General features: G+C 34.6%; 4 protein-coding genes across 5 annotated transcripts; 1 reads left to right on the top strand and 3 right to left on the bottom strand.

Moving 5' to 3' along the window:
- Positions 1-4554: 4554 nt before the first annotated feature.
- On the bottom strand, positions 4555-5595 carry LOC107641723 (Lactoylglutathione lyase / glyoxalase I family protein). Its single transcript, XM_016345194.3, has 3 exons — positions 5303-5595; positions 5068-5200; positions 4555-4975 (listed from the first exon to the last, which is right to left on the bottom strand). Exons 1-3 carry the CDS (start codon positions 5461-5463, stop codon positions 4919-4921), a joined length of 351 nt encoding a protein of 116 aa, XP_016200680.1. The 5' UTR covers positions 5464-5595; the 3' UTR covers positions 4555-4918.
- A 336-nt stretch (positions 5596-5931) lies between these two features.
- On the bottom strand, positions 5932-9947 carry LOC107643108 (uncharacterized protein At5g41620). Its single transcript, XM_016346674.3, has 3 exons — positions 9184-9947; positions 8413-8544; positions 5932-7704 (listed from the first exon to the last, which is right to left on the bottom strand). The coding sequence occupies exons 1-3, from the start codon at positions 9592-9594 to the stop codon at positions 6196-6198; spliced, it is 2052 nt and encodes a 683-aa protein (XP_016202160.1). The 5' UTR covers positions 9595-9947; the 3' UTR covers positions 5932-6195.
- Positions 9948-10298: 351 nt separating this feature from the next.
- On the top strand, positions 10299-13911 carry LOC107643107 (protein PAM71, chloroplastic). 2 transcript variants are annotated; one of them, XM_016346672.3, is made up of 10 exons: positions 10299-10902; positions 11056-11109; positions 11209-11270; positions 11482-11550; positions 11669-11720; positions 11843-11917; positions 12068-12197; positions 12430-12500; positions 12815-12862; positions 13522-13911. In XM_016346672.3, exons 1-10 carry the CDS (start codon positions 10489-10491, stop codon positions 13591-13593), a joined length of 1047 nt encoding a protein of 348 aa, XP_016202158.1. In that variant the 5' UTR covers positions 10299-10488; the 3' UTR covers positions 13594-13911. The 2 variants fall into 2 exon arrangements, with proteins under 2 accessions (XP_016202158.1, XP_016202157.1); XM_016346671.3 differs by having other exon boundaries at positions 12411-12500.
- Positions 13859-16885, bottom strand: LOC107643106 (aluminum-activated malate transporter 9-like). Its single transcript, XM_016346670.3, has 6 exons — positions 16549-16885; positions 15530-15670; positions 15171-15440; positions 14940-15085; positions 14646-14792; positions 13859-14416 (listed from the first exon to the last, which is right to left on the bottom strand). Exons 1-6 carry the CDS (start codon positions 16799-16801, stop codon positions 14027-14029), a joined length of 1347 nt encoding a protein of 448 aa, XP_016202156.1. The 5' UTR covers positions 16802-16885; the 3' UTR covers positions 13859-14026.
- Between the last annotated feature and the right edge of the window lie 7646 nt (positions 16886-24531).

Raw genomic sequence — 24531 nt, 5'->3', positions numbered from 1 at the left:
TTATAGCAATGGGAATGTGAATAACTTACCTTTACATTAAAAAAATAGAGGGAAAAAAAAGAAGTGTCTCATCATCACTTGTTTTTAAATTTGTTTAATTTGTTCTGTTCTTCAATTCACAATTTTCATATTTTAATCATCGAAAGTACATCGATCGACCCAAACCTAATCCTCCTCTTGCGCTTATAAAAAGCCCTTCTCTTCTCTCTTTTCCTCTCAAAGCATATCCCAGTTATTGCTTAGCATATATAAACACATCAATGCAACATATTTGATTTTTTAAAAACTTGTTTCAATTTCGTTTTTATATATAGTCCTTGCTCTCATTATACATTAGAAGAGGTTCAATATGATGGATGCATGGAAGGAGGTAAGAGAGAGCTTTCTTCAGTCCACTCATGGGTGACAATAAGATTTAATTAGCTGCCGACTCATTCATCCAAATGCTGAGTGAAGAGATAGATAGAGAGATACACTCAGTAAATGAGTGAATGATGCGGGAGACAAATTGAATCTTATGTTTCCTATACTTGGACTGAAGGGAGCTCCCTTTTTTTGTTCTTCTTCATATATATTATATTATCATTCATCTCCCATTTTAATTTACATACTTTTCTACTGATCTAGCTACTTTTTAATTTCCTCGGTCCTTGATTTATTGGATTTGGCATTAAAATAAAGCATATCTTATGACTCTTTATCATCATTTCATTATGTCCAAGGTAAGGTAAGTAAGTTATATATTAGCTTTTGCATGTGGATTAAAGTTGATAAAAATAAAAAGGCACATCCCCATTAATCAGTGCTTTATAGATTGCACCTGACCCTGGCCTTTTATTCAATATATAATTATTCATGTGTGAGCTTATAATAAGTTGCATCTCTTTGTATATCTACTTTATATTGGGTAATTAAAATTGTTCTTTTGTTGGGTTTACATGTTTTATGGTTAGTTGTGATAGTTTTGCAAGTGCAGGTAGCTAGGGTTAAGATTTGCAGGGCATGGCGGTGGTGGAAGCAACTTTCTTTTGTTGGTGAGAGAGTTGAGAAATGCATCAATGGAATTTATTATTGCAATTAATTAGCAAGTTCCAAGTTTCGAGTTACGAGTAGTGATTAGAGGGATACAAGTTCCGATGAGCCTCCCCTTCCCTAGTTCATGCACTCTCACTTGCTTCCAAGTTATTCCAACTGTCATCATCCACTTCCTATGCTCATACTTCACTCAAGCATTACAATTCCAATGTATTTTAATTTAATTCTTGCTAAATAAAATTGTGCTAGTAGTTATCCATGATCTTTTGTTTTTGTATAGTATTATTACTTTAATCATCTTGTTAACAAGATTCTTAAATACAACTTTTAATGATGTTCACGTTCACTCTTTTAATTAATCTTTTTAATTGTCTGTATATGCGGATGAATGGACGTTGTTTACATTTAGAGTTTAAAGACTGGAATCTTTTTTAAACCTGAGGTCTGGGAGGTGCAAAGATTTTGTCGGCGCCCTTACACATGTGATACTCTTAAAATCATAGGAATGAACTAATTAAGAACCAAGGATGTGGCAACATTTTTTATATACTTTAATTTTGATCCCATTTTTTGCTTTCTTAACATTTCCAAATTTTAATATATCAAAACTATGGTCAATTTTTATGGGTAACCGGTTAATTAGATCTATATGTTTAAATGAGTTTAAAAATTAATTATTTGTATGGAATGTGATCATTTATACTTAGTTAAAAATGTAAAAATCTCTTAAACATCAAAATTAAATTCATACTAAGTGAATTAGCGAATATGTTATCATGTGCAGACACCATTTGGCATTTGCCATGCCCTAAAATTTAGTAGCAGCATGTGTCCTTACTCTTAGGGTCAATCGTCCTTTTCATCACTATAAACTCACATAACTGCTAGATTTAGATTTTGGATATACGCAATCTGTCCTTAATTAGGTACCGGTGTGATTGGTGTTTCTCTTTCCCTCTAGATCGAACGGAATCTAACAGCACTTTCTTTCTACATTATCTTTCCCTTTAGTTTGCACCATCTTTAACCAACACTGCTAGAGGTAAAGACTAAAGTTGTTTGTCATGAACTGCCAATTATTTCCATTATTTTAATTAATTTTTAATCTTCACGTGCTAATCACCTAGCTACTAGCGGAACCTTGGGTTAATACGTTTATTTGATTAATATTCACATACACATATATACTACATGGTACCCATTGTGTTTTGTGTGCAAATAAATGCGTTTTGATTTCGCTTTATTCTCTGGGGCCTATGTGTTTCCATCCCATCTGGGAAAGTTTTAACTTTTACAAGTTAATTATTGGTGAAGTAGTGGATTTGCTTGATTTTATCATAAAGTCTTGTCCATGATCATATCTCAAGACATGGAAAATAAATATACCTTGATATATGTTATTAGGACTTCTTAGGAGCTATCCAAGACGCTTTTTCTCTGAGATAGAGCTAATTAAGCAAAGAGGGAAAATGCATTTTTGTGTTTGTGTATAATGTAATGCTATGATGAGGAGTTAATCTAAATTGATTTGACAATAACAACGTTATCATGGTCTTCTTTTCTTTCCTAGTGGAGAACAGATGGAAATGAAATATTTGCTCTTAATGTGGTATCTACTAATGGATTGTTAACACTTTCATTGCTTTAATTTTTAATGAATTAAAAGCCATTAGCTATCTACTACTTATCTTCTGTGCATATATCTATCAAGATGCTCCCATCATACATATCAAGGAATACCTTTGGTCCTTTGCTTTTTAGAAAATCTCAACCCCACTATTAGAGAACTAAACAAAATAAACTTAAATAATAACTATTGTAATATGCCAGAGATTTCTACGTACGCACTTATAAATAATCAAAGGAAATTCCCAAGACTTGGGGTTTGAAAAATCGCATGCCACATTGTAGCGCACAAAGTGGATGCAAATGTTACCCTAGCTAGCTATAATGTCACACCTCTTCTTTTTTCTCCTAACTTCATAAGACGAATATTATTAGTGCTTTTGTGTGTTGACTTCAATAATAATATATTCAAGCATAATTATAAAAAACATTCACGTTTTTTTTAAATATTTTTTATTTTTTTAGATATTGATAAAACTTTGGTGTAATTTCCAGTTATTATATTTTACAGTGTTTTTCAAAATTTTGGAAGCAGAACAATACGCAATAGATGTATTTAAAATATGGAAACTACTCAGATAAAGACGTTTTTTTATGATTTTTTTAATAATTAAAATTTAACACATATAATCAATTAAATCGTGTTATTTTTGTCAAAATTAGGTCAGACAAATTAATTTGACCGAAAAAATGGTGAATCAAATTTTGAATTTGTCTAAATTAATGTTATTTTTTTTTATAAAAAATGACTACAATACCCTTATTATAGAAAATAACTAAAATACTCTTATTATATATATTAATTTTGAAAATCCTAAATTTAGTCCTTTATTTCTCCGCCGTTATAGGATTAAAATTTAGAATTTTCAATATATATATATATATATATAAAAGGATATTTTAGTTATTTTTTTATAATAGTGATATTGTAATCATTTTCTATAAAAAATATTAATCTAGACCGGTTCACAATTTAATTTATTAGTTTTTCAACTAAATTGATTTGTCCGATCTAATTTTAATAAAAAAAATACTGTTTAACCTGTTATATGTGTTGAATTTTAATTATTAAAAAATATTTTTAAAAAAAGACGTTTTTGACATCTTTATTTGAGTGATTCCCTTAAAATATATACTTTATATATACTTGTGTGTCATTGTATCTTTCAAAACGGTAATACTAGGAAAAAAAAAACAGTCAAAATATTAATAAAACAAATTTTAACTAATTTTAGTTAAATTTTTTTTTGTTACCAAATATTTGGGCTTTCCAAAATTAGTATCTAACAATATGCATTGAAACAAAGGCAACCATAACAAGTTTACCTAATATTAATATACCTTTCAATCAATTTGGTACTACTAATCATATCTCTCCATTTTAACATACAAGCAATTATGAAAAGATAATAAAATATTGCAGGTTTGAGATTGTAAGATGTTGCATCGGTTGTATGCTAAATCCTAAATGTTATTATTTACCTTTTTTTTTTAGTCACTATTATTATTTACCATTGAATCGGGCTCCCTCCACTGGGCATGAAGTATATAGCAGGCTCATGTATCAATTTTCTCATGATCTAACTTGCATTGTGAATTAAGCAGACAACATTTTCATTGCATAGTTGATTTAGTTTAAGGAAATACGATCCCATACTACTTACTACTTTGATAGATTTCAGAGGATGATCCATTCATCGACTATATATACCACGATTCAAATCACGCTTCTTCAACATACACACGTAAAGCAAGACATAAAAGAAGCATCATGGTTATTGTGTGATCACTTTGTCTGGGCTGTTTTTTAATTCAAGATATATCTCAAATTTAACCAAGGTTTAATGATGAAATCCCGGTCGTAACTGCTTGACTAAAAAACACAGCACAGCACAGCACACAACATCTTGATTGATTTAAATGAGAAATTTGAAATTTGTGAAGCAATTTTAGTGATACAAGTACAAGTAATAAGGCTAAGATTGAAGAAAGGTACATATATAGAGGAGGAAAGTTGAATTGGCAAAAGAGAAATAAGATTTGATGTGACTTGTAGGAGATACGGGTTGGGAAAAATAGGCGATAAACACGACACGTTATTTGTAGATATCTGAATCCCTTTCTTTTCAGTCATACAAGAACTGAGGGGCATTGCTTGACACGCGACGCAATGGAAACTGGTATTATATAGTAATAGTAGTAACACAATAATTGAAGGGGGGAATCCAAAGCAGACTATTGCTGAATGCTGCTGCTCTTAGACAGGTTCATAGAGCCCCAGCACATGCCCATCAAGACACCGCATTGCTGCTACCTGATTCATCACATGCAAATCACATCACACCCTACAAATTAATTCAAATCTATTTGGTTAATTTATTTTATTTAGTGGCGTAAAATTGTTACCTTTCCATGGACCTCATATTTGATAGGGCCATCAAGTTCGGCTCCCAATGCTATTAGTTTTGTCACTGTACTGTTGATGTCTGTTACAGTGAATGATAGAAGCGACGAGTATCCCTTCTGTGTCACTTGCTCGCTGTATGTGAATAAAATAAAATATAATTAAATTTGAGTAGGAAATAGGAATGGGCAAATGATCGAACAGATGGAGAGCATGAGAACGAGATAAAAGAGATACAGTGGAGAATGCATGAGGGCGAGCTTAAGAGAACCAGATTGGAGTTCGGCCCAACGAAGAGTGCAGACGTTGGTAGTGAAATCCAACCCCTCTGAGTAGAACCGAGCAGCTTTTGGAACGTCTCTGTGTAGCTGCAGTATCCACCTGAACGACGCTGCCATGCCCGCAACCCCTCTACTTCACAATTCACATGCACAACGATACAACTGCTACCTTCTTTTTTTTTTTTTTCTCTCATTTGGAATAGACTACAGCTTTCATCTTGGGCCAGCCCAACTTTGACACTCTCTATTAGCTTGATATTGGGCCTCTACACCACTTGTTTGCTCCCTTCTCCCTATTACATGCTCTGTATTTTACTTTTAAAAAATCTGCCTGTCCAAAAGAAAAAAAATATGGTTCTCTGTTGAGTTTGATGTCACCTCGTATTAATATGAACAATTTGCTACAAGATGAACTACTTCACTTCCATATTTCTTATTAATTATTATAATATAGGGTGATATTACTTGCACATAAAAATTGGTGACTATTTAAACACAAATTATTATTATTAATATTATTCGATCCAATTATAAACCCTTGTAATGTTAATTAATTGACCAACATTAAGACGAGACATTTAAGGGTTCCTTGAGACCAAGATTCATGTAACATAACATTATACATGCTGGTTATACAAGAAGCAGGAAGACTAGACAAAATTGTAAGTTTGCCTTTTAACTTGTAAAAGGTCAATCTGATACGTTAAGACACCATTACACAACACAGCCATCTACAACTGGTATACAGAAATAACCCCACCCCGGACGTGAAATATGTAACATACACAGGTAAGATAAATATTATCAAGAAAGCAGAAAGGAGGGGAAAAAAAAAGAATGAGTGGTCTTCTAAAAGGAGCCCTTGAGGGCTTTCAAACGAGACCTCTGCCCCTTGGACCTTGCTTCCATGAGTTTTGCTCTCAAAGTATTCTCCTTCAATGCTTTGGGAGCCTCAGATATGCCATGATGATCTTGGGATTGGGGTGCAAGACTTGACATCCACTGCCTCACAGGGCTTGCTTGCTTCCTCCACCCAGCATTGCTGCACGATGCCTCTCCATGCATGCTCACGCCACTCTCTGATGCCAGTAGTTGACCTATGATCACATTATCAGTTATGTGATTCTTATTGGAGCTGTGCAATTCACTCCGGTTCATTTTCCGCTCCGAACCTACACTTTCTAGACACTCACCGTGTCCATGTTCGTACTTCTCAGATATAGTTCCTTCAGCTGCTCGTGTATCTGTTGTGCCCTTACCCTCTTCTGCATCAATTGATTGCGACTTCTTGTTTGAATTGGATGACATAGCCCAAGCCATCTGTTCTTCAAACTTCACTTGCAAGTTAGATGGGCTGCGATCTTTTAACCCTTCTTGAGTGACTGGTTTTTTCTTCCTGGCGTTGGACTTCAATGACTCATCAAGAGTATTGTCCGCAGGCTCTTCTTCACGTGCTTTAGCTCCTCTATTGTTTGGCTTATTTAGCTCAAAGCAGTTTGAATCACTGCCCGCGGAATCATCCTCATCGCCCACATCTCGTGGTGCACTGACAACATCATTAAGCGGAACTGATTCCAAGGAATTCCGGCGATCCCTCAACACCATATTTTCTGTACTTCTGCTATTTTTTTTGGCTTTAAGGAAAGTCTCGATTTCAAGGCTTAGTTTATCGACAATGGACTTCTTATCCGTAAAACCATTCTGGGCTGCTTCTAGCTGCATCTGCACACGCTCATCAAGCCATGATTCAGATATGTGGAGAATCAAACGGTCATTATCCATGGCTTGTACCTGATCCTTATCAGACTTGTGTTTCAGAGCATGCACCTCTTGCTCATATTCGTTTATTCCCCTAGCAAATTCATCGCAGAGGTCCTCCAACAATTTTCTTCTTGCTCTCTCTTGCTCCAATTCTTTCAGAGCAACAGTAAAAGAAGACTTAACCTCAGAAAACTCCCGAGCTAATTTCCTGTGTATGCTCTCTGACCTTTTCCTTAGTTTCCTTTCATCCTCAAGTTCATCCCTCACAGATTGAACGGCAGCATGGAGTCTATCTTGCTCCTTACTCTTCCTAACTAATTTTTCCTCTGCAATTTGCTTCATGAGATCATCAATCTCTTGTCGATCCACTTGCCGGTCCCGAAGCAACTCTTTGACCCTGATTCGTGCATGATCTAGCTCCGCTTTTAATGCTTTTATCAATGAAATGTTAGAAGCATGCTGTTCTTCCAAACTCCATATCCTGTTTAACACTTTTAGCAATTCTGTGGATGTTTTGAGACTATAACGGGACTCACCAATCCTTCCCTTAAATTCCAAGGAACTGCTAGGAGTTGCAGCAGGGTTATAAGGTGTCATCTGCAACACAAGAACAAATAACGGGCAAACACAATATGTAATATTGTATAATAGATTCAATAACAGATGAGCTGCTGGAATAGAGAATGGATAAATATTTGTCCATTGTTCAGTGTTCACATTGATCAAACGATAAATTATGAGCATATCATTTGCAGTAAATACTTTAAAACACACAATCTCACATATGAAGGTAGTTCTTGACAAAAACTTTAGTTCATCCAGCACTGATCTTTCAGAGCAAGAAGTTTTAGTGCCATTTTGTTCTTACAATAAATCTCCAAACACATTGTCGCAAACTCTTTACAGAAATTTCACAATTTAATTAGCTATCTTTCATAAGTGTTATTATGGCGGCAAACAAACAGCGGTATAACGGATACAGTTAGGTTATTTTATAATCATGAATAACTCTGTTTAATGACCAAAATTCTGCATGAAAGATACCTGCTTTCCGATAATATCAATTATTTATTGTATTTTCCATGATACATATTAGACCATAAAACTCCTAACCAATCACTTACATTGCAGTCATGAAAACCCTAGATCCATGATTACATAGGATGCCAAAAGGTACATCCCGCGGAAAAACCATGTTTACCATGAAAACCAGAGGAAAAGTTGTGTGCCTTTCCATTGTTCTAGATGAAATAAATAAACAAATAAGAAACGGGTTGTGGTGGTTGGGAGTTGGTTGATGCTTACCTCCATGGAGCTACCATAACTTGCAGGAGATAGAGGTTGCAGTGCATGGTTATTCTTATTTCTCTCAATTGCTCGATGATGCTGCATTAGTGACGCCGCAACATGCCTCCTCAAACTGCTTGCACTAGCTGGCTGATGAATGAAAAGTTTCAAATTATAGATCCATATCTATCAAAATGTTTGATAATGTCAACAGAATTACAACACGTCTCATTGCAATGACCAAGAAAAACATCACTTATTCTAGAGGAAAGGAAAGCACAATGATAATTACACCAAACAAGAAGGGGGCAAAAAAGCTACAACACAAAAACAATTTGAAAGAGGATGACAAGGAAAGCATTTATATGGGATCACCTACTAGATAGCAGAATAAGGAAGAATCTATGCATCTCCTTGAAGAGGATATGTCTCAGTTTAATGAGGAAATGTTGTCAGTGAGGAGTTAAAAATGAATTGCGGAAGCAACAATTCGGGAACAACCGAATAATATAGAGGACAAGTCAAGCTAGACATTGAAGGCTCAAAAGGAGTAAACAAATCATTTTTGTAACATACAAGTAGAGCACACAATTCTCCATAAATGTGGAGGATAACATGAAGAGTATTTTCCGGTACATATAAATTATAAAATAAAATAAATAATAACATGATACAAATATCGGAAATTGGGCCTATTATAAACGCAGAAGTAGAAAATCAAAGAGCATGAGTAGGAAACCCTTAAGAAAGAAATTAGAGCTGAAAAGGAAAGGAGAGAGCGTGGCGTACATGATCAGGGGAAGCGGTGGAAGCGTCAGGGAAGAAGTTGGAGATGTCGGGAGCCTTGTCCTTGTGAAGGTTGTAATGGTGGCGGCCACCAGGTGCAGCAGCGGGAGCGGCGCCGTTAGCACGATGCATTGGGAAGATAGGGAAGTAGTGGTGGAATTCCCAGAGAGCGGCGGCGAGCTTCCTAGCAGAGACGGTGGCGGAGTGGGGATGATGGTGTGGATTCAGAGAGTGATGCTGATGAATGATGTTGTTGTTCCCCCAAAGTAGCTTCCAAGAGGGCACTGGAGTGCAGGGACCCTTACTTTTCCCCACCAATACCCCTCTCTTCAACTTTTCTCCTAAATTTTCCACCTTTTCTGCTTCCCCTCCTTCACTTTTCCCTTCCCTTCCCTTTTTCATCTCTCTCTCCATTCTTTTTCAACCTGCCTTCTCTATTAAAAATATTTAAAATATATTTATTTCATCTTTTTATTTATTTAACCTTTGTATTTCCTGTATGAACTACACGTGGCTATAAAGACACTGTTTAGAATTGGAAGTCGATATTGTCAGTTCCATCGGAGCATAGCATGTTTGAGTTGAAGTGGAATGATTTTTGCACATGACTACATGAGATCCAGCTTCTTTATTGCAATAATCATACAACCCATGCAATTGCAATGCAACATTAGTTATTTAGTATACGTTGCCTCATACCTAGACTTTTCTCTACTTTTTTTTTCATCCCTCCCTCCCTATTCATAAAGTATTCAACAATCAACAATATTAGCCAACACTATTCTCCGTCTCTTTCTTTATTATCACACATACGCGGTTCAAAACTTAGTTTATTATTTGCCATTATTATTCGTTTGGCTCAAATGAATTATTGAATAAATAAAGAAATTATATTATGATTGAATAGAAAATTAAATAAGCAAAGCTATAAATAGTAATGAATTAATAATAATTTACTACCCCATAACGAAATGCTTAACAGGGGAGCGACAGATGGGAACACCAAAGTGCGACGAACAGGGCAGCTGCCTGATATTCAACTTGGGCCCACTTGTTCTTTGTTGGGCCCCATGACACTATGTCCACATAAAGGATCTAAAATTGGGCTTTAGAATAGTATTCCAAGCCCAAAGGAAACAGTGAAGGAGCAGAAAATGGAAAACGGTTAACATGGATGGAGAGATAAAGAAATGACAGTTGGTTGGTTAGGAATGGCGCAGGGCTTATCCTGGGAAAACAGCACATAGTCATGATTCCAAGTTGAGAGGAAGCAGAGTGAAGAAGCAGCATTGAAATTACAAGTTAGAAATGCACTCGCTATCTCACTCTCACAGCTTCCTACGCCCACTTGCATCGTTTCCCTCTTCTTCCGCTCATCGCACTTCCTACCTCACTCTTCACTCATCCTCTTCATCTTTCATCAGCTCGGCTATCTATCGCACCCATGCACCTTCAACAACCCCTAACAAACTTCGGGGTACAAGGGTAATTCCATCTGACAGTTACAACGGTTCCCATTGGGAATGTCAGTCATCCCCGCCACACCGTGCTGACGTGGCTCCTTCTGAGATTGACACCGATGATGGTTCATCCAAGGGGCATCTCAAGTTTCTACTCCTGTTTGGGTTCCTCGCACTTGGGGACTCTTACCCTGCATTTGCCGCTTCAGATTCCTTTCCTTTCTTCCATGATTTTGGTGACTTAAGCACAGGTTTTGCTTCAGTTAGGAAAATCTCCCTGTCACTTCTTCGAACATAATCATAATGCAATTTGCAGCTAGAGTTATTCTGTTGCAATTTAAGTAAAATCACTTCCAAATCAATTATTAATTACTGTGCAGCTCCAAGTGTAATATTTGATTACTTCTTGTCACAGGCATTTCTGTTAATCTTTTTCTCTGAGCTGGGAGACAAGACTTTTTTCATTGCAGTAAGTACACGCAAAACAATGTCCCATTCCTTGCAATATCACCAAAATAAATGTTGCAACTTACAACTCCATTGATTTGTGTATTTGATGAGTTGGCAGGCACTCTTGGCAGCTAGGAATTCAGGTGTTGTTGTTTTCATTGGCACATTTGGCGCACTTGCGTATGTTTTTCTGTTTCACGGTGATTTAGATGCCCTTTCAGTTTGTTCTCTGTTTTTATGGACTTCCTCATGATTACTCACCTTTAATGATAAACTCATACAATTATTATTCTTGCTGAATTTTTTTGAACAATTTCAAATAGCTATCTATGGAAGTCAACTATGCACTAATCTTCAAACTCTTTAATACCATTTTTGTTCATTTTTGCAGTGCAATGACTCTCATATCAGTTGTCCTTGGCCGAACTTTTCACTATGTTGATGAAATCTTGCCCTTCAGGTTTTTGCTATATTTCTTGGAGTTATTTATGAACTATGAATGATACATCTTGGTCATACTAGAAGACTGAATAGGAATGAATTTTCCTAGACTTCATCTTATGATTTATGTTGAGCAGGTTTGGTGAGACTGATTTACCTGTTGATGACATTGCTGCTGTTTGCTTGTTGGTAAATATCACATCCTTCTTTATTTGAATTTATTTGTGTTCGCAGCGACATGCTTTATTCCGATAACTTTCTGTTCTTAGACAAAACACTGTTAATTTGACACTGAATTTAATTGACTTCAGCTGTACTTTGGAGTCTCTACTCTCGTGGATGCATCATCAAGCGATGGCCAGAAATCAGATGATGAGCAGAAGGAGGTAAAATTTGGCATGTATTTATCAGCTTTCAAAGCATAATGTGTTCAATGCATTAATATTGATTTTAGGCCGCACATTTGATTTGTCACTTTGGTTGATTCATAGGGTTCTCTAAAATTCCTAAAATTTAATGTTTCCTATCTTAACCAGGCCGAGTTAGCAGTTTCAGAGTTTTCTGGAAATGGTGCTGGGATATTAGCAGCTGCTGGCACAGTTGTCAGTACTTTCCTCTTAGTTTTTGTTGCTGAATGGGGTGATAAATCATTTTTCTCCACAATTGGTGAGTATTAAATCGGCATCGTTCGAATACAAAATGTAATATTCATGTCAAACATTTTCACGGAAAGCTAAGTAATCAAATATATATGCGTGGAAAGAGTTTAGAGTGACAATTAATTTTGATCAGTACAATTTTTATTTATTGTTCGTTCATCTCAAATTGCAATACATGTTCTCTTGGTTCTTGTCCTGATATACTGAACTCACCTTCAAGATCCCCCCCTACTATTCAGCCCTTGCAGCAGCTTCTTCACCTCTTGGAGTCATAGGGGGAGCGCTAGCTGGTCACGGCGCTGCAACTTTGGTAAAACTATTTATCTAAGTTAATGCACAAATGATTGTTGAAACGCCTCTTGAAATTACCTGTCAGATTTTCTTAATTAGTGCTTTTCAATGCACGTTCTAGACAAGCACTGTTGTATTCCATAGCTTAAAACAGATTAGAGTCTAATAAGCATATATTTAATACACCCAGAAAGGTCATAAAATAAAAACAGGCTAAATGCCTAAATGCATGTAATTTACATTCCTTGAGCAAAGTGTCGTTTACTTTCTTATCACATATCTGTATGCATTGGCGGGCTTTCTATTCTCAAAAGTATATTTTGTTATATGCAGCTTGCTGTACTTGGGGGCTCTCTACTCGGGACATTTTTGTCAGAGAAGGTAATTTCTCTTGTAGCCTACCTTCCTGGTATGCTTTCATGGTTCTCTCTGTGCAAAAGTGGGCTCAATTTCATGGATTGGTCATCCTTTACGCATCCAATCATACCGATTCTTTAACCAGTGGGACAACCATTTGCTGTAAAATAATTTAATCTATGATCTACAAAATGCTTTAATTAATGCCAGAATCACAGCATAAAATCTAATAATCTATATCAACTTTATGAAAAGTGCAACATGTTATACAGATTCCTTTAAAGGGACCTTTATTAAGTCCCACATTCTCTAAATTGAAAGTATGATAGTCCTTATAAATGTAAGGCAACCCTAATTTCTTGAAATAGTTTTTGACATAAGGTTCACACCACAAATTTCACGCTCCTTATCTCTTGAGCTAATTTTTTTGGGAATGAACATGCTCTTTCAACCACATAATAGACAACCAAATGACGCCTCCCTTCTACTTGGTGCGGCTAATAGCTAGTACATTATTGTAACCATAAGATTACGAATATGCTGATGCTTTTCTAACCACACTTTATTCTTATGTTAATAGTGCTACATAGTTGAAGCGTGAACCTGCATTTGCGTATTTGTTTTTGTAATATTACTTAACACCTATACATACTAAGACATTCTTTTTCACTTTCCTCTTGAAGGTTATTTCCTACATTGGAGGTGTTCTCTTTCTCGTCTTTGCTGCAGTGACCCTATTTGAAATTGTGCAATAGAGGATAAAAGCGCAATGTAAGCTCATTACAAAGCCATCAAGAACGCACTTGTCTCCAGTGTTTTATACTTTTGTCGGAACTTCTTTTAGAACTCATCTTAATTGCGGCTAAAAATCTTAGTATCCGATCCATCAATAAGTGTGTTACGTATCATTATCTTTTGTAGAAATTGTTCATCTTCCTTTATGTGTAGTCCTCTTAAATTTAAGATCTCTTATGTTTATTTTTCAAGTGAAATGTTAATTACTTATTACAAAACACATTCTTTAATTGTTGTGGATATTGTATATTGAGATTTTTATAGATTAGTTCCATCAAGCACTGTACTGGTGACTGGTAACCCTGATATATTTTTCTATAGCTTAAGAACTTGTCTATCTTGTTGAACTCCATAAGTATGTGGCACTATCACAGATGAATGAACCTTTTCCTTCTACTGTCCATCATGCTTGAACTTAGCCATCTTTGAAAGCCTATCAACTTCCTCTACCAAGTAGTCAACCCTCGCCACAAACTCGATGATTGAGGAAGTGAAGTTGACCAGCGACAATGCTTCCGTACTCTCCAAGGCCCTCATCCTAGGTAACAAGTCTGTCGTTATCTCACTATCTTCTTCAGAAGTAGTTTTGAGAAGTAGATAAGAATGGAGCTGCACAGAATGTTGAAGCCTCTTGGTAGCACTGTGAACCCTCTTGACATGGGAGTTTTTCAGGCTCCATTTCATGCTGCTGATGTCCCTTCCTAGAATCCTTATAAGGTCTGCCACTTCGTTTGATACCTCTTTGATTTCTGACTCAAATAGAATTCGCAGATTGTACGGTGCCTGAAAAGTGAAAACCAACCATTAGAATGGAAGAACTTCATAATATAAGGTCATATGAAAATGATAAACATTTTTTTAACATAACTCAAAAGTTTGAATAATGTATATCTGTTGCATACAAAAATAATAGTTTCTTTCTATAGTCGCAAAAAGATTTAAAGATTCTCATACATGATTGTATTTAATTTGATGCAAATACTATGTAGTAAAGAGAGAATATTATTACAACCTGAATTTCTGAGTGTAGAATAGTATCAAGTGCCATAACTTCATAGGCACAGTGGCGTAACACTGCTGCAACTTTAAGATATTGTGACCATGGGTATAAAAATTGCAAGAATCTACCGTGTGGTGGCTCCCACTTTGCCGAATTAGCCTTGCAATCAGAAAATAGAAGATTGTCATGCACATTAGATATTGAAACTAAGATGAAAATATATATATATATATATAATAATAATAATAATAATAATAATAATAAAATGAAATACTATATATTTCAGGGAGCGAGTGCTCTTAGTACCAGCATTTCAAACTTTGGCCCAGAATTAACCAAGTTGCCTTGACATCTCTCATAAGGTAGTTCACCTAAAATCTCATCCATGCCATTGGAAGTGATGAATTCAGATTTGTGTTGTGATCTTTCTTCTAAATATTTCTTTACACATTCTGATAATATCATAAAAGACAAAAAGAAAATCATGTTGGGATATATATACATGTTGCAAATCAAAAGGATTATGAAGAAGCTTACCCTGGAGTGAATCTGCGAGTGAATCAAAGCATTTAACAAGATCGTTATGAAGCTGGTCACCAGCCCACATAGGATAAACAAAGACATTGACACACACTGAAATGATTCCTCCAATGGCGATTGAATACCAGCGATCCACCATACTCTTAATTGGGTTCCCCATTCTGTATCCGGAGATTATGATCATGCAGTAGCTTATCTGTATCGCCCTGAACCCGTACTCGTATTGCACAAGCCATGGCCAAATTCTCAGCATTGACGCTATGCTCGCTGTAAATATATATATATACATCTCCATATCATATCGTACATAAATTTTGGAAAACATGCATTGTATAATATAATTAATAAATGCATACCAACGAAGAAGATGCTAAGGCCAATAATAATAGGTTGAGCGACACTGCCACACCAGAGCGCTATATGAACAACAGCTATGGCCAAGATTCCCGCCAGCAAGCTTCCTAGTGCTCGATTAAAACCTCGGTTAAACGTTGCTCCTTCAAATATTGAATTCATCAAGTTGATTAATGATATCGATGGTGTAAGGTGCAAATATACATACATGAGTCCCGCTACAATGTGTACAATAGACTATATGAGTTACAAAATGAGAACATCACCCATAATATTTAAAATAACCATCCTACTCATCCCAGATGCTTAAGTTGATCGAAAAAGATTATATCTCTAATACTCCCTAAACCTCCATTGTATACATTGTACAAATATTTCATTAGCTCTCCATACTTTCCCTACATACATAGTTACTTACCCTTGTAATGATACCGTGTCTATGTATGTATTACTAGTCTTATTGTATATAATGGTGTTTGTTATGGTACCTAAAAAGTATTGCCTAATTATTAAAATAGGTAAAATAATTAATTGTAAATTTAAAAGTATAAAAGTTAAAAATTTTTAAATATTTTAAAGTTACCATAAAAAGTAATTTAAGTAAAAGTTAGACACTAAATAAAAAACACCATAGAATTGGCCATGTATAATAAGGGACATGTAACATGTTTGATAACAAAAAAAAAATAAAAAAATATTAAAATTTATTATTTTTTGTTTTATTTAATGTATTTTATAATAAATAAATATTAAATAAGATAAATTTTGATTTTTTTTTATTTTTCTAACATATATTAAAGACAATATTAGAAAGGTAAAAAAAATAGTCCAAATAAGATATATTTTTATTTTTTTTTTGTTATCAAATATTTTGATATATAAATTAAAGTAGCTACTTATATAAAAATATCTTTAAGATAATTTAGTCAAATCATTTAACAATTTTCAGTTATTATTTTTTATAATAAGAATATATTTTGACGTGAATAATCAGCATAAATTAAAGTATTTTGTTACTTACCAACAGTGTATTCGAAGACGATGATAGCAGTGATAATGGCCCAGATGATATTGGTGCCAAAGACATGGTAGGGGGCTTTAAATAGTGCTAATAGGGACACTACAACTACAGATAGTCCTGCTTTGAGGCCAAATATTACTTCATCTTCCTTCCAAATACACCAAACTTTACTCATGCTACATTTGACACTACTCTCAGAATCAGGTTTATTAGTAGGAATGCTAATTTCTATGCTATCCTTTTTCCCATTCATTCTCTACAATGAGTAATATATATAATAAGACTATACAAACTTATTTCGAGGAACCAACACAAGCTATATATAACTTTCCTTCTTAACTCTTCTTGAGAGTGTGTGTTTTCGGGTATTTATATACATCACAGATAAAGAGAGAGATTCAAAGAGGAAGCATAAGGTATAGTATAATGGAACAAGAATTGATACCATAATCAGTTTGAGAATGGAAATTGTTCACTACAGATCAGGAAAAAGTTTGAATTAACGAATTAAGTGAGTATTCGTAACAATAGGTTTCATATCACATCTTGATTCAAAATCTTAACTAATAAATTTATAAATTCTCTGCATTATATATTCTTTACTTAAGAATAGAAACTAGTATTCATAATTTTCAGCCACCCAAGCTAGTTCACACATGCATGTTCCTAAAAATAACACAGAATAATTATGAATACTAGTATTCTTTTGGAAGTCTATGTCATTATTCTGTGTTATTTTTAAAAAGTTTGGCAAAAGTTTTAAAAATATCCTTAAGTTTTATTTTATTTCAATTTTGTCTCAAAAGTTTTTTATTTGCATCAAATATATCCCTAACGGCTAATTTAAAAAAAAATTTAAGACTAATTCAACAATAATTTTATAAGAACAAACCCGCAACACAAGCAAATCAAGCATAATTTACATGCATTATTGTTAAATTAGTTTTAAATTTTTTGAAAATTTAGCCGTCGAAAGTATATTTGATGTAAATCGAAAACTTTTGAGACAAAATTAAAACAAAATAAAACTTAAGAATATTTTAAAAACTTTTCAGAATAAAAAGTATACTTTAGCCGATAATTAATTACTGATGCTGGTAGAAATTTTTTTCCGCTCATCACAACGTATTGACAATAACCAATGTAAGTCGTTTTTTATCTTTTATATGTATAAGATATGATGTCGCAGATGCCTTTTTTTAAATGTTCATTAAGTTATGTGAGATATTGTTCCATTATTCTCCAAACTCCAACCTCAAAACTTAGTTCCGTGCCCTTACTTTAAACACGCATGAACATATTCTCACTCCAGATTACTCTAGCACTGAAATTAAGAAATTTAAAGTTAATAATTTCGGATGATAAGCGCGCTTGATAAAGATTAATATAAGAGTATATATTCAAATAGATCCTTAAAAAATTTTACGTTAGATATTTTCGTCCTAAAATTTATTATAATGAGATCGTGAGTTTTATAAAAGCAGAATACTACACATCTATGTAATCATGTAACAAAACACAGTACTCATGGTGAACCAAATACAGTACTAATGGTGAACCAAACACAATATAATTGTATAATACTGAATGAACGAAACATAATTTATTATATAAAATTAAATTCAAACATCTTTCTGCAGAATGAACTACTCATAGTAAACCGAACACATTACTCATGGTGAAATAATTGTATAGTATTGAGTGAACGAAACATATATAAAATCAAATTCAAATAACTCTGCCTACAATTTACATATTATCAATTTAATTCAATTCAGTACACTTCCGTCCATTTAATTCAATTCAAATTAGCAATTTCATTCCATTCAATTCGATTCAAAATTGAATAATCCAAACTTTGTTAGTATGATTCGTTTCAGAAGAGTAATCCAAATCGCTCTCCTAATTTGAAGTTGAGTCATTTATTGTTTTGATTCAGAAGTGCAGATCGAAAAAGAAATCGAAGAAGAATAGGAAGAAAATAAATGCAACCAGATCGAAATAAGAAAACGATCGAGAAGATGAACGTGACCAGAGGAAAACGACAAAGGCAATGCAGATCAATAAGGAAGAACGCGAGCAGAGAAGAAGAAGAAGAAGCAGTAGAAGGTTTACGTTGAGCAAAACTTTAGGTTTAGGTTGAAGAACGTGTATGACAAACGAGTAAGGGGTGAAGGACGCGCGTGTGGAGGAAATTATTTGGTTAACAACCATGTAAAAAATACATGGATGCAGAGCTTTTCCGTTATAAAAGTAATATATATATATATATGTTCTTCTATTACACTTTTAAAGACTTATTTATCCGAGTGAAAAGAACGAATCTAACTAAAAAAATTATATATCTTATTTTTATAAAATTTAAAGGTTTTAATGTAATAAAAATTTTTTTAAAATAAAAATATCCAATACAAATTTTGTTAAAAAATTATTATATTATATAAAATTTTGATATTATATTAAAATTAAAATTAAATAAGTCTAATTTAATCGATAAAAACTAGTTCAACAGGTGAAGAATACTTTACATATCTTTATTAATAATTTAGAGACCAAAATTTTGAAAAATGTGAAAAGTGTAATAATCAACAATATGTAAAAAAATCAAAATAATAAGATGTCCTCTCTCCTCACAAGCTATATATATATATACTCGAAAGTAGTAAGTTTTTGTCTTATCGTTTTATGCATGCACGATGTTATAGATGATGCCTTCTTTCATGCATGTTAAATTGATTCCCTAAGATGATTGTTCTTCCACTATTCTCCAAACTATAAAATTCGTTCAGTTGGATCCATAACCCTATTCTACTCTACAGTCTACGCATTATGCATATACATATTTTGAGTCCAAACCACTCAGTCACTCAAATTAAGAAACATATGATACGTGGCTTGTAATTTTTGACGGTAGCAGTGATGGTAGTGGAAGACATCATCCATATTATATGCTAAAGTAAATTTTCAATCTATTCATCCGAGGCATAATTTTTTGCATATAAGGATGCAGTTATATATTCCGAATTTATTTCAGCATTCATTGTAACAATATACAATTGATGCCTTGATGGATATGAATTATTATAAGAGAAATACTAAAGACTATTATAATTTATTATTTTTAGTCAATAATTAATTAATAAAATTTAATAATATAAATTAAAAATATATTATTAAATTATTAGATAAAAGAATTAATTTAATAATTAAAAATATTAATAAAAAATAATAAATTTTATTTACTTTCTAATATTTCTCTTATTATAAATATATATGTCATATTCAACTACATGAAAAAATTGAACTAGGTGACCCATATAAGATTTAGAATCTATTCCACGAATAATGATTAATTGAGTTTTGTTTTTCAACAGAATTATACTGAATAGAAATTAAAGACAAAGATTAATTGAATTAATATCAGCGTAATTTTTTTTTCTTTTGAAATTGAAATGGTACTGTTCATATATGGACCAAAAAATATTAAGTCAGACTTAAAAAAAAATAAAAATCTACTCAAAAAAGTGATTTCTTCTACTTATCCATCCGACCTCCTACAGGTCCTTGGACGCAACAAAGGAAGTTCTACTTTACTTATCTAAACAAGTAATTGACTTCTGAAATATCTTTTATAATTTTTCTTTTATCTAAAAAGAAGATCTCAAGAAATTCTCAGTAATAAAAAAACGATTATCCAGTATCAAAGATGGAGCTACACTAAAACGGTGGTTATCTCTCTACTAAAAATATACTGATGCACTCAGGTATATTTAGAACCCAATCTACTAAAAATCTGCTTAAATCCCTTGCTAACTTAAGCATCAACGTCTCTTGCAGGTACCACCCTCACCTCCTCACGAAGGACATGGACGGCGGCACCTCGGCACCAGCACAATTCGAACACCGCCTCAGAAGGAGTCTAGACTTCGCGTTCAGGCCCAAATCACCGTTTCAAGTAACCTTCGGAACATTGACGCCATTGTCGGGAACCTGAAAGTCTACATCCACGTATGGCGGACAACCAGTATGAAGACAGACATTCAGCATCTGAGTCAGAACCAGAACCCCACAACAACGACCTAATACTAGCATTACCTCCACCCCGGGAGAGAATAAACGCCCCCCACAGAGAGGGAACGTCGGAAAACCCTCATATGCGACGGATTCATTCAAAGGTCCACCTACCTGAGGACGAAGAACCTCCGCATCCAACGGAGATATTAGGGTTAGTTCACCGCTATTGCGGCCAATTGGAATAACTCGAGCTGGAGGCTGAATGACAACAAGAAGTAGAGAGAGAATTACGAAAAAAGTACGACGACGGAAAGAGCTGGAGGAAAAGCTCTTGAAGTTAGAAGCCGACTTTCGAAGACGGAGCAATTGGGCAGATCAGAAGGAAAGCCCTCTTGGAGGGAAAGATCCGTTTGTTAAAGAGATCATGTGAGCTAGGGTTCCCATGAAATACCCTTGATATGGATCTCAATGATAGCACGAACGACCGGAGGCATCACCTCACTAATTTAAAAAATTGGATGTATCTAGCTGATGTTTTTGATGCAACTCGTTGCAAGACTTTTCCGACAACTCTGACTAAAGCAACAATGAAATAGTTTGACAACTTGCTACCCAAGTTGGTAACTTGCTTTGATGACCTGGCAAGGAAGTTGCTTATCTGATTTTCAATTCAGAAAGACAAAGTCAAGCATGCTCCAAGAGTTAGAGGTTAAACAAGAAGTCAGAGAGACACTCCGAGATTATATAAAGAGATTTAACAAAACCTGCTTGAAAATACAAACTTACCTCTTGAAGAGGTAATAATGGGATTGGTTAATGGCCTTAAAGAAGGGTCGTTATCCCAATCCATATCCAAGCGACACCCGACTTCCTTATATGAAGTACAAGAGTGGGAAGAAAAGTACATCATCATCGAAAAAAATTTTCGATTTAGAGAGTCCCCCACCCCCGAGGCCAAACTTGTCCTACCAAGATCGGGACAAAGAGAAGGAAGCTAAGAAAAGGGAAGAGTACAACTAGAAAAAGTCTCAAAGATACCATAACTACATCCCACTCCGAGTTTCTCTTGTAGATGTTTACAGGAAGATATGTCACACAGAAAAGCTTCCACCTCCTCGACCCATCAAACACAAAAAGATTGGAAGTTGTACGGAATATTACGAGTACTACAAGTTATACGGGCATTCTACTAATAATTGTTATGATTTAAAGAATGTCATAGAAAAGTTATCCAGAGAAGGTCGGCTAGAAAGGCACCTGGCCGAGAGGTCGGACAATCAAAGAAAGAAGAAAAGAGATGATGATGATGATGATGGAGGATGGCGAGATCAACCCTGGAAACTCCTGAGAGGCACATACATATGATAAATTGAGGGTTCACAGGAGGAGAAATCACTAAATCCTCACGTAAAAGGCATCTTAAAAAGGTATACCAAATTGAAGAAGATAACAGAATTCCTTATTTACCCATAATGTCATTCACTAAAGAAGATGCACAAGGGGTGACACCTGGTCACGACGACCCAATAGTAATAACAATGATCCTTGCCAATGCAAATCTCCACAGAACTTTGGTGGATCAAAGAAGTTTGGTAGACATACTGTTTAAGCCCGCTTTCGATAAGTTTGGATTAGAAGAAAATGATCTGAAGGCTTATCCAGACAACTTTTTCGGGTTGGAAGATGTAATAACCACGACTAATTAACCGCCTAATTAGGTAATTAATATTGCTCAAATTAGGTTTCGAAAATTTAGAGTGAGAATTTGAGGATTTAAATATGATTTTTGGACTCAGTGGTTTTTCCTGAATCAGAAAATGTATTTTCTGCGAAAAACCAAGAAAAACCGCGAAATTGGGTTCCACCTCCAGTTTATTCTGTTAAATTAAATTGTGATGCTAGTTGTTTTGCTCCTTTTGGCTATGCTGATTTTGGTTGTATCATTCACAATTTTGATGGATGTTGGTTGAAATATTGTACTGGAAAAGTCAAAATGTGTAGTGTTCTTTTTGTTGAATTGTATGTGATTTGGAGAGGTTTACTTCTAGGTTGGGATAGTAGATTTCGTGAGGTTATTTGTGAAACAGACTGTTTAGAAGCTCTTTTCTTGGTAAACCAAAGAATACTTGGTAAGAATATTCCAGAATGAGATTTGGCAAAGCATATACAGAAAGTGAAGGTTGTAGAAGGCTTAGAGAAGGGGGATTGAATCTATGACCTTCTTTTATGTTACTGGATTAACCCTTTAAAACAAACTTTCAATTCTGATTCTGTTTGAACTCAGCAGCAGAAATTTATGAGACAATTTCATTTTGTCGTATGAATATCAGAAAGCAGAACAGAGCAGAGAAGAGAGAAGCCCATCATGTATCCTAGTTCGGTTGCCCTTGTGCAATGCAACCTACGTCCAGTCTCCACCACAACAGTGGTGGAATTTCCACTATAGTTAAAGTATTACATACACCAATTTCACAGGATTGACACAATCCTTTCACACTCAAGTTCTAACCTAACTTGACATTGGCTATACTAATACCTAACTCTTCACTCTTAGTGCTAACCCAACTAAGAAAGGGATACCTCACAAGTACAAGATACAAGACACAGACTTACCTAAAGAAATCAGAGATGACTCTAGGCTTTTCTCTCAAGTGTATCACTTAGCCTCATTCACTCATTGGCTTTTACTTGAGCTCTCTCAATATGCCTTTTCACTCAAGAAATTACAGAAAGATAAATATTAAAAAGTAAATTACAATCTGTAAAACATGAAGGAGATTGACTTCATCAACAGCCTCTTTGCTATGTGATAAACCAGATTTGCATGTCTCTGATTCAGTTCTTCATTTTTCGCAGAATGCTTCTTTGAAAGAAAGCACTGTCCAAGTAGAGAAACTTCTTCAGAGAGCTTCTTCACAGAACAAAAACGTCAATACACTGGGTTATCTCTCTTTGGCTTCTGAATGAACAAAAATCTTCTTTTATCTCCTTGCATGTTGCTGGGTTGTTCTCCCTAGGTCAACTTCTTGAGCTTTGTGCTTCACCAATCCACCAACTCACATTTTCTCATTAATCTTCAGAATAGAAACTTTAGTTCTGACCTTCTCTTGTTGACCGAAAGTCATAGGAAAGCAGAAAATAGATATCCTCAATGGTAAACCCAAATCTTGGCCATTGAGAAGCTACTTGGACCCCAAGACTCACTTGTGACTGTAGATGCACAGCAGTGGGAGCAGAGATCATCTTTCCCATGAATCTCAGAATGAATAGGCAGAACGTTGAAGATGGAGAGAAGAAGATATGATGCATGTATAAGGAAATGGGTTACCTTTTATCTTTGTCTTAGCTTGATGTGGTTTGAAATGGTTGATTAGACTTCTGCCTTTCAAACTTAATCTTTCTCTTTCTTGCTTCTTCGGTGATTAGCTTAGAGAAGAAGCTCTCTCTCTTTCTTCTGTGATTTCTGACCAAGAGGGAAAAAGTGAACGTTGATTTAGTGAAAGCAAGTGAGGGAATTGTTTGCTATCGGGCTTGGATCGGATCATTTCATTTGGCCCGTTTTGATTTCTCAACTTTGTTTCCTTTTGGGCTTCGTTTATATTATCAGCCCACCAGCCTTGTTCTGGTTTCATCCAATTTGGGCTGCTGTATTGATTTGTGGCCTGCAATGCTCAATTACAACTAATTAACATTAGTTAGATAAATGCCCAAAAATAATGTTTATCATTATTAATTAATTTAGTTAATTTCTTAACTCAACAGAAAGTTATAAATTGGAATTAGAGAGTCTCTATTCTTTTAATTAGAGGAATGCAAATAATGTTGCAAATTGCATGGTTAGAGCAATTACTTCTGACATGACATTCACTCAACTTAGAGTCAACTATAGAATGAGTTTCAACATCTAATAAATTTAGATATAAACCTAACTAATTAATTTAGTTTTGTCTATGTTTTTTTCGTTTCTTT

Source organism: Arachis ipaensis, chromosome B5 (genome assembly GCF_059453495.1).
Source record: "Arachis ipaensis isolate K30076 ecotype BB chromosome B5, ASM5945349v1, whole genome shotgun sequence".
Classification (NCBI taxonomy): Eukaryota; Viridiplantae; Streptophyta; class Magnoliopsida; order Fabales; family Fabaceae; genus Arachis; species Arachis ipaensis.
This window is presented reverse-complemented; position numbering and strand designations above follow the sequence as displayed.

Bases quoted from the DNA above. Each gene is read 5' to 3' on its own strand.
- LOC107643108 (XM_016346674.3), bottom strand. From the start codon at position 9,594: ATGGAGAGAGAGATGAAAAAGGGAAGGGAAGGGAAAAGTGAAGGAGGG. The intron at 8,545-9,183 runs GTACGCCACGCT...TTCATTCATCAG, and splicing joins CCACCGCTTCCCCTGATCAT to CCAGCTAGTGCAAGCAGTTT. The intron at 7,705-8,412 runs GTAAGCATCAAC...CTTGTGTTGCAG, and splicing joins GTTATGGTAGCTCCATGGAG to ATGACACCTTATAACCCTGC.
- LOC107641723 (XM_016345194.3), bottom strand. From the start codon at position 5,463: ATGGCAGCGTCGTTCAGGTGGATACTGCAGCTACACAGAGACGTTCCA. The intron at 5,201-5,302 runs GTATCTCTTTTA...ATTCACATACAG, and splicing joins GCCCTCATGCATTCTCCACT to CGAGCAAGTGACACAGAAGG. The intron at 4,976-5,067 runs GTAACAATTTTA...GTGATGAATCAG, and splicing joins AATATGAGGTCCATGGAAAG to GTAGCAGCAATGCGGTGTCT.
- LOC107643106 (XM_016346670.3), bottom strand. From the start codon at position 16,801: ATGAATGGGAAAAAGGATAGCATAGAAATTAGCATTCCTACTAATAAA. The intron at 15,671-16,548 runs GTAAGTAACAAA...CAATATTTGAAG, and splicing joins CGTCTTCGAATACACTGTTG to GAGCAACGTTTAACCGAGGT. The intron at 14,793-14,939 runs GTACTAAGAGCA...TCTGATTGCAAG, and splicing joins GGCCAAAGTTTGAAATGCTG to GCTAATTCGGCAAAGTGGGA.
- LOC107643107 (XM_016346671.3), top strand. From the start codon at position 10,489: ATGCACTCGCTATCTCACTCTCACAGCTTCCTACGCCCACTTGCATCG. The intron at 11,110-11,208 runs GTAAGTACACGC...ATGAGTTGGCAG, and splicing joins ACAAGACTTTTTTCATTGCA to GCACTCTTGGCAGCTAGGAA. The intron at 12,863-13,521 runs GTAATTTCTCTT...TTCCTCTTGAAG, and splicing joins GGACATTTTTGTCAGAGAAG to GTTATTTCCTACATTGGAGG.